Here is a 12,468-nt window from a genome sequence, read left to right as displayed (position 1 = left end):
TTTCTTTTCTTAACTAGGGGATCAAGAATTTAATTAAGATATGTGTGAATATATTTTTGTTTAATTTTTAATTCAGTTGGTACTGTTGTGGATTCACTATCTTTATTCTTAAATAAGTAAATAATTATCGAAATTAACACAACTCACTGATATATAAGATCTTTTTCTTATTAACTTGAGCAATTTTGGTGTATTCTTTTTCGTGAAAATTCAGTCCAATCTCTGCGATAAGAACCAGAGAACCCAACAAATCCGATCTTGCTGCATTCGTATAAGTTTTAGGTACAACAAATACCAACATTTCGTACTGTGATTTCATAAGAGAAATTCAAAAATTTTTTGTGACACGTTTCCTTATCAAAATACTCAATTTTTTTAGTGCTAATGTTCAATTTTTCATTGCAGCTTTTCAAGGAGCAATGTATAGACGGTGCTGCCCTTCCTCATCTCACTGAAGATCACCTGATCACCAAAATGAAGATGAAAATCGGTCCAGCGTTGAAGCTGCGATCCATAGTGGCCCAAAAAGCTGGTTCCTGTCACTCGTGCCTGCATTGCGTACAATGTCACAAATCCTCGTCATCCCCAGAGCCGGCGACGATCAAAGGAAATTTTTCGGATTCTGGAGGGTCGACTTCCTGAGGAACTCGCTCAGAGACGAAACTCAGCCTTTTGTAAATATCTTCACTCCACTTTCTCTAATTGTGATAAGTTCCTCTTCGACGCTCAAATAGATAATCCACGAAATTCTATGTACGAATGTTATCAAATTAGTGAAAGAATTGTATTGCGCCTTCTATAGAAGGCATAAAAAAATTGTTCTTATGTGATGATATAATTGATGCGAATAAAATTGTTCCTGTTTCCTGTATAAGACAATAAATCGAAAAGCTCAACGGAGACTATTTTGCAATATTTATATACCTAGTGTATAAGAGATGTGTAAATAAATTAATATGAGTTGACACTCGATACAAAAATGAATCATTATCATATCATGTAATTGTTAAACAGACTTTAATTAAATAACTCCATTGATCGATGGAGAAAATCGAAGATTCTTGTACATTTTGAATATTTATTTCACTTTAAGTCCTGTACCTTTGAATATGACTCAATTTGTAAATAAAATATTGATATAAGAAGTACATTGACCGTGTTTTAGTTTTGTGTACCTGTATGAATATGAATCACACTGGTTATAAAAATCAATATTCGATTACCACCATCCAACAGTAAAGGCTATTGGTCGTTGACACGATTAGGCTGAATTTGACATTGGTTCAACTAGCCAATTTGCCATCCTCAGGACAACTATAAGTGGAGAATGTTCCACCGAAGAAAAGCAGATGCTGAATTTTATTCTTATAAAATGGTCTCTTGTCCATCAATTCCAAACGATTTTTCATCGGAGAAGAAGTTGTGTTGGTCTGACGAGGTCAAATGAGACCGAAACCATGATCAGAATCTGCTTTTTTTCGGTGAAACATTCTCTATTCAGTTGTACTGAAGATGACAAATTGGCTAGTTCAATTCAGATCGTAGCACTTGTTTATATTCATATCGGCGAATTAATTCTTATTGTATCCAGTAATCAAGATGAATACATAATTTTATTTTTATAAGATCACAACACCAATTATAGAAGGTTCAAAATAGATTCAGCTTTTTTGACACTTGAACTTATGACAATTAATTATTCCAAACAATCGTCCCTAGATCTTTTTTTCTCCACTAACACTAAGTTACCCTCCTTTGCGTTAGGAACGGGTTTTCTATTCGAATATAAGATTTTGGGCGCGCTCTTCAAATTGTTCAATATGATAATTGAACACTCATTATTGTATTCATTGCCTCATTATATTGATGCGTGATTCATCTTCAATATAGCTTCGTACGTGTTCCATATAAATGCCAATGTTAGTCTTCTTCTGAAAATCTAGTCCAAATTGAGTGAATCCAGAAATTTTCCAATTAATTTTGATATGTAAGTCGTTGTTTCGAGTATATTGACCCTCTTCTTTTTGAAGAGAAAGAAATTCACTAAATTAGCTAAGAAGATCTCGATCAAGACTCTTCTAACTAGCGCCATCTATGCGTTCAAGTTGAAACCACCATTGAATTCCTACATCAACCTGTCACAAATGTCCATGCTCCATGATCAATTTGACAACTTTGACACAATGATCTGTGGTTCAAAGAGTAAATAAGAAATAAAAGTCAATATACTGATTGCTTTAATACATCTCCCTCTACATGACACTTCCAACATATTTCGAACCTCTACATTCAATAATTCTCTTCACCAAAAACAAATTAAATCAAATCTCAACCCTATTCGATAAGTAAGCGCAGTCACATCAAAAAAATCATTAATGAATTTTACATTGCTTTAACTTTCAATTGCTTCATTTTTGGCGCTCTCTTTTTCGCCTGCCTCTTGTTTTCTTTCTCTTCCCAACGTCTCTGACGCTCTGGGTCCTCTTCAGCCATGATCCTCTCTTTTTCTTGCCTCCGTTTCTCCTCTCTCTTAGCTGCCGCAGCTTCAGCACGGGCCTGATGGGTCGACTTCAGGAAGAGTTCTTCTACCCGTTGACGGTTTTTGTCGGCCTTCGTTTTTCCTTGAAACAAATTCATTGGTTCATTCAATTACTTCACGAAAAGGATAAACAGTAAAAATACAGGTCATCGTCATTACCAGAAACATACAAGCTACAAAGGTCTCACCTTCTTTGGAAAGTCTGTATCTCTTGATTTTTTCTATGCAATAAAATACCATCACCATCAGAGGCTCCAGTTCTTTCATGGCACTCTCTAATGATTTACCCTTCAGCTTCAAGTTGAACCCGAATAATAATACCTGAAATATTAACACAAACCGTCAAGTAGGTTATGGAATTTTGACAATTGTTTTTTTGTTATTGAAATGTCAAAACAAAACGTCAACTGTCAATTTTGACATTTAAGTTTCATAGTCTACTTGGCATAGGAGCCTGGCTTTCAAATCGCAACAATGATTTATCATAGGCTTAGTTATGATTCGTTACTCGATGTAATTTATAATCCTAACCTTTTCAGTCTCTGGCAGCTTCAGAGAAGCATTCTCTTCAGTCTGTTTGGGACCAGTAAATTGGTCGGAAAAGTGGATATAATCCACCATATCTCCATATTTGTTCAATACGGCTGTTATCTTAGAATCTAATATGGAAGAAGTAGCTTCGGCGATTTCACTCATGACATTAAAATTAGGTGGGATGTTGAACTTTTCTCCTAATCTACGATCTGGACAGAAAGTACTGATGTCCGCCATGTCTTTGGAGAGATGGAGTGCAGTTTTTTTAGAAGCCACACAGAATACGAAACTGTCCATATCTTCTTTGTTCATCGTTACTTTTATATGGATCTGATCGATCACAGGCCTCACAATACCGGCCATGATTGCCACCAAATCTTGTCTCTGAAATTTCAAGAAGATGAGATATCCCAAATTATACATGCATGAAAGTATTACCTTGATCAGTTTAAGTTCAACTAGCATTCCTTCACAGCATGTCCTACCACTACACCATAAAGTGAAAACATTCTCGCTCTCTTTAATCATTCCGGCTTGTTCCCCTCTTTCAAGGGATGAAGGATCGTCCCCTACAAATGATTATATAACATATAAACTTGAAAAAAAACAAATCATGAACACACCAACTAATGAAAAATTATCTTCCAAAATGGTCCTATGAGTCTGAAGCCATACATTAGCAATTTTATTGTTTTTGCTTTTTCCCATTGCAAAATTGATGAAATACACCACCAAACCAGCAATCATCAAGATTTCCAACCAATAGCTGTCCCAGTTAGCTCGTAAGTGTATTGGCACATTGGTAATGGTAATTTTTGGTTCTGACGAAGCTACCTTTTCCTCTTTAACTTCCTCGAAACCTTCAAACTCCTCGACATCGTTGAAATGTTCGAATTCAGACTCATCATTATCAACGACAGCTTCTTGCTCGTCTTCCTCAAGGAAAGTTGCAGCTTTTATTTTCTCAGTAGAAATTTCCACCACAGGATCCTCATTTTCAACAACGGCCTCATCCTCTGCTTCGAAATTCTCGAATTCGGCGAAATCGTTATCAGACACATCATCAAAATTAGATGTTATAGCTACATTGACCAAACAGAAAAGTAATAAAATAGATACTTTAAGTTTCATCTTGGACCATAACATTTCTAATCGAACTTGAATGGAAAAACGACTGCACTATCTGAAGATATACGATAATTGGAAAGATATCGATTCATGTATGCATGGTTAACATGTATATGGGCACGTTTAGTAAATTTGATTGTCCTAATTATTGGGTTTTTAGGTTAAATGTATATTTGTCATCGTTTGACAGAACATAAAGAGGAAAACTGTAATTGTATCTGTAATAGTTGCGCAGTTCATGTCATAGATGACTCAAAGGTATTTTCGTTGATTAAACTAGCTGCTCCCATACATACAATACAATACTGAGTTTTTAGAACTTCATACTGGTATGAATATGAGTCTCAGTTGGAGTAAAAATCCATCAGAATTGAGAAAATGATCTCAATTCTACCATTAGCAATTTCAAGATGAATTTTCGTTAGGCGCATTCGCCATTTTGTGTATGGCATAGTTGCATTGAAAGAAAGATATTTTCAAATGTGGAAATTTTGCCTATTAGGAGAAAGACATCACTGAAACGCTGTATTATAGATAATTATCCCAATTTGGTATAGTTTTAGGGTACCAATTTGAGGAAAGTCTTGGAGGTACAGTTTTTGTCAGTCCCTGTGTTCGAATTTTTCCAATTTCTGAGTTTGCTATAAGAAAGAACAAAGAAGAATGGAGGATGTGAATTTTATCAGTTTTCTTCAAAAATAATCGATTTAAGTGTAGGTATTTCTCAATTTTGTTAATGAACCTGAACCTGAATTTGAATAAATTATGTAGGTATTCAGTTTTTGGTACTCATATCCCTGAGTTCATCAGTCAAAGCTGGTTTTTCTTCTTATGTCGTGAATTCATTAATCCATTTTCATAATAAATCAAAATTGAAGAATTTGAGCACGCTGAAATAAATGTAGGATATTCCCAGCTCGTCATGATAAGAACCCATTTTTTTTGCTGTTCTGTTTCTTGCTCTAAGCGAGTGAAGGAGTGTAGTTTGTAGCCTTTCGCAGCATTAAAATCTTCCCAAATGCAGCGTACAGCGAAAATGTTCATATACGGTTAGTTTAGTTGAATAAAAAACATGAATGAATACAATTCACAATTCGTGAAGGTGTAGCATAAAATGTTATTCATTGGGTAATAATATAAATATCTACTTGATCCTTATTTCATCGATTTTTTTCTGAAAGAATTGATCAGTTAATTAGCTCCTTCACCCTTATATTTTGATCAGGACATTTCGATATCTAAACAAGATGGTTGCCAAGATGGCGGACAATAAGTTTCTCTGTTTAGGATTCGATGACTTCTGAAAACAGACGAATCCGAAGATTATAAATGTTTTCTACAAAATCCACAAGCTATTGAATGCGAATGTGTTAATGGGTAGATTCTACATTAACTTATAGGGTGGGGTATAATGTAATTTTCCGGCGAGTTCATTGATTCAAGATGGCCGCTCCAATATCAAAATGTGGTAAAGTTTCGTGATTATGATAAAATTTCATTGAAAACGACATGCTTTTTCCGAAATTAATCCGCTTAATTCTTCAATGAATTCTGGAAAATGGCCAAGTTTCATTTCTCGTATCATAGAAGTTCTCACTGATATACCTTCTACTTATTGAAGTTATAACAGGATCACAGAAGGGGTATGTGGTGAAACCGATGTACGAAATTGATATCTCCTCCGACACCGAGCAACTTCCAATCCATTTATAGCAGCCAAACTCTTCTTTAAGAAAGATATAATGTTCGAAAAAAGAGTACGAATTTGTGACATTGTCACGTCTTCTTTAGCCACCATCATTGACATAGAAAATAATTAATTCATGATTGGCAACTGCAACTGAAGAAAAGTGAAGTGAAGTTAGGCATATACATGGGCGTAACATTCGACGGGGCATTCACGAATGGAAATGAGGTATTGTATGTTTTGTTCGAGAGATGGTTTTATGATTTTCATTCGATAAACGGAAAGAAAATTGAGTATTTTCTACAATTTTTTTCAGAAAATGACTCATTTACATTTTGGAAAAAGCGTGAATCATTTTTTTCTCGTCGTGAAAATGTCTCATCAGATACTTCATTTTACCTTATTTTCAACAATCATTTCTATGATCTCAAATTTCCTTCGATATATGTAAAAAATGAACGGTTTTGAGTCTATTCAACCATTCGAATATCCTTCAGTATTATATACTGATGTGTATTAATAAAAAGTTAAGAATATCAAACGAGTCGTTTTGTAATTTTAAACCGTTTGCAGATATTAAACTTTCCCTACTCACGAAGCAATCTAAGATTTTTATTGCTGTGATTCTGAGAAATTCAAGCTTTGAATATTACTAATCGAAAGAAGCTAAATAGAAGTTTTACCCGTATACAGGGTGTCCGGATTCAAAGTTGATATACTATCCAATCCAAAAAACAACTGAATACACTTCAATTCAATAAAATGTTTTTTGCGACCACCAACTATACCCAGTGATGCAGTTTGAAAAGTGGGATTTTCCCACAGTAAATCCGGACTCAATATGCTCTCACGTTGAAGTCAAATAATTAATGAACATCTACAGGGTGTCCCAAAACTCAAAATTCAAAGCCGAGTTGTGATCATAGAAAACTCTTCAACATAATGAAAGCGACAAACACAGCGCCTTTGAAAAATCTAGACACTTTATCACGTGGAACAGGCTACCAACCGTAAAAGTAACAAGTGGCGTAAATAGAACAATTTCAACACGGGTTGGTATCAATTTGCGGTTCAAACGAACCGCCCCAAGCACCGCCCCCTTCCTGTTTGCCCCACGATGATCTCAAGAAGTGCACAAAGTCGAATTTCTATTAAGTCTAAAATCCAAGCTCACGCAGGACAAAAACAATATCTTACCTTATGCATTGGTGTATTATGAATCAAGCCAGCCATGAAACCAGCCTACTCTGTGACGCTCCGTACCTCCGTCTCCGTCACCCACGTTGGGAACCCCCGGTTTCCATCTCTGTCCCACGCGATTGGGTAGGATACCACATTTTCACCGCACCGTGAATGAGCGACATAACAATCCACACACAAATCTAGTCGCATTGGAAACGTCGTATTGTTCGTTGGTTTTCAAGTTCAAACAGCGCGGCTTCGCGGTTTGACATTTGACACGAGGAATAGTGGTTGGCGGGCCTGCTATCTTCTGTGGTTCGCGCGGCGGGTCGCGGGTTTGTTCGTGGTGGCAAACTACGATACGTGTCTGGGATCGCGCGCTATCAGGAGACGTTTTTTCCGACGGCGTTTCTGGTTAGTGTGATTCATGATTCATCTATGAGACAACATGTGAAAGTCGAATTGGCTGGATTCCCCGCTGTCCGGAAAGGTTTGAATTCCATCAGTTTAATCATCTTCGATCGTTTAGGGATTCTGACGCGTGTTTCGCATAAGTCACGTGGTGTTTGGGTTTTTTTGCTGGGCGCGTTGGTCCTTCGATGTTTATTATTCTTACGTATGCGAGGACTGATCCATCCGTTCTGGGAACGAAAATACCCAAGGCGTTTTATGAGAAATTTGCAGAGATCGGTTGTTCGGAATTGGTTTTCAAGGTTTTCTAGAAATGAACCGTTGTAGAATGATGATTAAATGGGTTTGTTTTCCTGAAAATAAATTTGAATGTTGATATATGTCATTCGCTCTCAATATGCTCAAAAATTCGAGTGTTTCTTTAAGTTGAAAAAGGAAAACTTTTCTTTACACCTTCATCCACCTTTATCAGATGCCGCCGAACCTAGTAAGGCCATAGAGGTCACAAGGCCTCAGTTTGGCCGCAAGGCTTCGGTTTGGCCAAAAGGCCTCTGTTTGGCCACAAGGCTTCAGTTTGGCCAAAAGGCCTCAGTTTGGCCCCAAGGCTTCAGTTTGGCCAAAAGGCCTGAGAAATGATATGATTAAATGGGTTTACTTTCCTGAAAATAAATTTGAATGTTGGTATATGTCATTCGCTTAAAGTTCTCTCAACATGCTCACAAAATTCGAGAGTATTCTTTGAGTTGAAAAAGGAAAACTTTTCTTTACATCTTCATCCACCTTCAGATGTTACCGAACCTATTGTAGTAGCGATACATTTTGATTCATTTTCTTATTGCATATGGGACTAGTAAAGTCCTAGAGGGCACAAGGCCTAGTTTTGGCTGCATGGTCTCAGTTTGGCCACAAGGTTTCAGTCTGGCCACAAGGCTTCAGTGTGGCCGCAAGGCTTCGGTTTGGCCAAAAGGCCACAGTTTGGCCAAAAGGCCACAGTTTGGCCAAAAGGCCACAGTTTGGCCACAAGGCTTCAAGGCTTCAGTTTGGCCAAAAGACCTCAGTGGCTAAAAGCCTCATTTTGGCCACAAGGCTTCAGTGTGGCCACAAGGCCTCAACTCGGCCAAAAGGCTTCAGTTTGGCCAAAAGGCTTCAGTTTGGCCATAAGGCCTCAGTTTGACCACATTTCAGCCCAGAAGAGTGACCGCTTGTACAAGAAGACCGTAGTTTTAACGGTAGATACTGGGGTTGCCACTATACAAAAAGATTAAGAGAAATTTGGCAAAATACAGTTTTCCCACTCCTGCGTATGCTTATGTTTCTCATAGTGAATTGTGAAATTTCTAGAAATTTTCAGAAATAATATATGAGGTTCTTCAAACTATCCCCAACAGAGAGATCTCAGATCTGAGATCATCGGAATAAGCGAATGAAAGAGTGTGCACTATAGAGTCTGATTAATCTATTTCACACCGTCTTTTCTGACCACAAATGCAATTTTCTTCAATTGGCCCCCACACTCCTATGTAGCAATTTGTCCATATTGAATTGGCGAATCGAAATACAACAGACATAAAAGCTGCCCTAAAAAACACCATGTTGCTGACCTCCTTGGTGGATAAATTGTTACTTTATTTTCAGCCAATGATTTGAATGGGTTCTTTGCAGAAAAGGTCATCCCAGGCCCGGATCTAGGGGGGGGCAAGCGGGGCGCTTGCCCCGGGCGCCACCTCAAGGGGGCGCCAAAATCAACCAGAGGTTAAAAAATTTTTACTTTTGATTTTCTCGGAAAAAATTAATTTCCTAGTGCTAAAATGGAAAGTGTAGAATGGAAACATGATAAACCATCACTATGCATAAAATCTTTAAAATCAATGAGGGATCAATTAACTGCATATTATTCAGTCATCTACGAATGACCGCCACACTTGGGTGAAATAGGTTGAAAGATCTGATATGTTCACACTGCGTCCAGCAGTAATTTCTTTGCCTGTCGACTCATCGCCTTCTCATCTGGAACTAAGGGCCAAAATTTCCGATTTTCTATAGACCATAACTTAAAAACTAATCCTTTCAGCATAATTCTATCTGTATATTCGTAATCTATGCCTTAGTAAAAACACCAATTTTGGTGGAAATCAGTAAGATTGAAATTTTTTCAAATTTTCCATAGATGTAGGTACCGAGTTTTTCACCATAATTTGAGCCCCCCTTTAACTTTGTTACTAAGAGAGGTACAAAAAAATGTTTTATACAAAAGTTTCACGAAATTGAGTGTTTTAAAATGTTTTCACAAAATAAAATATATACGGAGTGGGCGATTTTTTGAAGAATATTTTTGGTCTTCGATCAAAACCGAATTCATTCTGTACACTAATTCGAGGGCGTAGAACACGAATATGCAAACAGATATTTAAAAAAAAATCATTTTTCAAGTTATGGTCGATAGAAAATCGGAAATTTTGGACCTTCGCGGAAAAATTTATGAAATCTGAACTGTTCGTGATAGATGAATGAAGTGTGGTTTTTTATATTCGCAAAGAACCAATTCATCACAAAAAAAACAGCATACGACTAGTGCCTTCTTTCTAGCTGCTACAGCTCTTTAAAGTTGACCAATATTTCCGAAATTTTGCACTAAAAGTGATTTATTCCTCAAAATACTGATCCTCCAAAAATCTAATTGCATATTCGTGATCTACGACCTTGAATTAATATGTAAAATGATCCGGGTCGACATATGTAGCTAAAAAAATAAATTTTTGTTCGGAATAATTCCGTTCATGAAGCGCGTAAAAACGATAGACGAGGGCGGGTTGTAAACGACATTCTTGTAAATACAAACTTTTTTATTTTTCGAACGATTGCAACTCGAGTCATTTTTTTACTAATTCGAGGTCGTAGATTACGAATATGCAATTTTTGGGAGTTTTTTGGGAAAAGAATAACTTTTAAAGGAATAATGAGAAAAAATATCTTTTGATGAAACAATGGGAAAAAAATAAGAGTGATTTTTTTCCCAAAGTACTCATCTTAGGAAAAATCTAATTGCATAATCTATACGACCTCGAACTAGTGAAAAAAATATCTCGGGTTGAAAGCGATGACGAATATGCAATTAGATTTTTCCTACGAACCTTAGAAAGGGTGGGGGGGGGGCGCCATCATGAATTTTTGCCCCGGTCAGAAAAAATCGTAGATCCGGGCCTGGGTCATCCTAAACAAATCCAAAACTCTACAGACACTATCACAACAAAAAGAAATACGCAATTTGACGAGTTCGTGAACTCTAAACACACCTGAACTAACAACTGTTAGGTACGCCTTTTCCATACCGCCATATTGACTGGCAATGTTGCTGGTTTGGTGGTTTTCCAAAGGCAGCTATGCGATAAAAGTTAAAACAGATATTGGGCATTTGAGAACATGGTTACATGTAGATCGAGGTGTGGATATAGTCTTTTCTTTAATCCTTCTCTTTCACTGTGCAGGAAACATCTGGCACACCCAAAAACTGTCATTGTCAGTCTAGCTAAAGTGTTATTTCCTTCATAGATTGGTCTACTTGTTTGTATACATTGGGTAAAAATCGGTCTGATGTAAAAATCTCTCTGCCAGCATAAGTTTTTGACTTTTGTGTTTGGTTCCTAAGATATGCTATTAGAAAATTCGAAAACTCCATCACCAAGCTAGTGCCTAATACTTCTCTTCTCTTCACAGACTAAACGCAACATCCTCCAAAACAGTCAGCGGCTTCCCAAGCATCTCCCCCACAAGAAAACCATCTCAGACCATTTTCCCACACATATGCATCTTCCGGCATCTCTCTCCACCTGCAACGTTTCAGAAGAAGCGTGGCCGAAGAGCACCATGTGCGATCCAACGTCCGGCTACTCCAATCAGGAGCTGTGGTGGACCCAGCCCATGGTCAGCGAGATCCAGGCCGAGTACCCAGGAGAACTAGTGAAAACGGGCAGTCCATACTTTATGTGCTCGGTGCTACCGAGCCATTGGAGATCCAACAAGACGCTGCCTGTGGCCTTCAAGGTGGTGTCCTTAGTAGACGTGGGGGATGGTACCCTGGTGACAGTCAGGGCGGGAAACGATGAAAACTGCTCTGCGGAACTGAGGAACGCCACAGCTATCATGAAGAACCAGGTGGCGAAGTTTAACGACTTGAGGTTCGTTGGGAGAAGTGGCAGAGGTGAGTAAGGGTTTTAAGGGTAGATTATTGTAAAGAAGGGCTTTATGTTATCGTTAAACGGCAAATCTTGACGTTCCATGAGTTGTATCTGAGAAATGGCGCGATTCACTAATGTTATAGAGGAAAATTACATCGAAAAGGCATCGTGCTATAAGAAATTTCAGCGGTTTTCTAAAAAAATTCCAATGAACAGTGAAAAATTACAGCTTCAGCCACTCTGTGACATGGAATATTACCGAGAATATTTCCTCCATGCTCTCTGGAAGTAATTCAGGTAGAAATGAATTTCAGCGACACTCACAATAAAAGAAAAAATTATAGTTTTCCTTTTGCCTTTTATGAGCTATGCAGGTCTTCATCAATTACATGGATAATGACAATATTAGATGACAAATTACAGCGATTTTCTGAAAAAATTCCAATGAACAGTGAAAAATTACAGCTTCAGCCACTCTGTGACATGGAATATTACCGAGAATATTTCCTCCATGCTCTCTGGAAGTAATTCAGGTAGCCATGAATTACAGCGACACTCACAATAAGAGAAAAAATTATAGTTTTCCTTTTGCCTTTTATGAGCTATGCAGGTCTTCATCAATTACATGGATAATGACAATATTAGATGACAAATTACAGCGATTTTCTGAAAAAATTCCAATGAACAGTGAAAAATTACAGCTTCAGCCACTCTGTGACATGGAATATTACCGAGAATATTTCCTCCATGCTCTCTGTAAGTAATTCAGGTAGCCATGAATTACAGCGACACTCACAATAAGAGAAAAAATT

General features: G+C 37.4%; 3 protein-coding genes across 9 annotated transcripts in view; 2 read left to right on the top strand and 1 right to left on the bottom strand.

The window, feature by feature from the left end:
- LOC123316592 (ras guanine nucleotide exchange factor Q-like) overlaps positions 1-1,150 on the top strand; it is a 141,792-nt gene extending 140,642 nt beyond the window's left edge. For all 5 annotated transcript variants that reach the window (XM_044902745.1, XM_044902743.1, XM_044902747.1 and 2 more), the window contains one exon: positions 406-1,150. In XM_044902745.1, the coding sequence (XP_044758680.1) occupies positions 406-642 (237 nt within the window). In that variant the 3' untranslated portion in view covers positions 643-1,150. The remainder of the gene's footprint in view (positions 1-405) is intronic.
- A 1,070-nt stretch (positions 1,151-2,220) lies between these two features.
- Positions 2,221-4,358, bottom strand: LOC123316591 (PAT complex subunit CCDC47). The gene is made up of 5 exons (XM_044902742.1): positions 3,697-4,358; positions 3,512-3,642; positions 3,071-3,457; positions 2,728-2,860; positions 2,221-2,621 (listed from the first exon to the last, which is right to left on the bottom strand). The coding sequence occupies exons 1-5, from the start codon at positions 4,217-4,219 to the stop codon at positions 2,383-2,385; spliced, it is 1,413 nt and encodes a 470-aa protein (XP_044758677.1). The 5' UTR covers positions 4,220-4,358; the 3' UTR covers positions 2,221-2,382.
- A 2,742-nt stretch (positions 4,359-7,100) lies between these two features.
- Positions 7,101-12,468, top strand: part of LOC123317220 (runt-related transcription factor 2-like) — a 51,886-nt gene continuing 46,518 nt past the window's right edge. The window contains exons 1-2 of one of the 3 annotated variants that reach the window (XM_044903635.1): positions 7,101-7,560; positions 11,196-11,679. In XM_044903635.1, coding sequence (XP_044759570.1) covers positions 11,283-11,679 — 397 coding nt within the window. In that variant the 5' untranslated portion in view covers positions 7,101-7,560; positions 11,196-11,282. The remainder of the gene's footprint in view (positions 7,561-11,195; positions 11,680-12,468) is intronic. The other 2 variants (XM_044903633.1, XM_044903632.1) reach the window with 2 other exon arrangements.

This window comes from Coccinella septempunctata, chromosome 7 (assembly GCF_907165205.1).
Source record: "Coccinella septempunctata chromosome 7, icCocSept1.1, whole genome shotgun sequence".
Taxonomy (NCBI): domain Eukaryota; kingdom Metazoa; phylum Arthropoda; class Insecta; order Coleoptera; family Coccinellidae; genus Coccinella; species Coccinella septempunctata.
The sequence above is the reverse complement of the archived record's forward strand: the minus strand, read 5'-3'. Positions and strand labels throughout refer to the sequence as shown.

What these genes read in the sequence shown, in the direction of transcription:
- LOC123316591 (XM_044902742.1), bottom strand. Translation starts at nt 4,219, where the DNA reads ATGTTATGGTCCAAGATGAAACTTAAAGTATCTATTTTATTACTTTTC. An exon ending in AGATAATTTTTCATTAGTTG is followed by an intron (nt 3,643 to 3,696) that starts GTGTGTTCATGA and finishes AATCATTTGTAG; the next exon opens with GGGACGATCCTTCATCCCTT. An exon ending in ATACAGACTTTCCAAAGAAG is followed by an intron (nt 2,622 to 2,727) that starts GTGAGACCTTTG and finishes ATTTGTTTCAAG; the next exon opens with GAAAAACGAAGGCCGACAAA.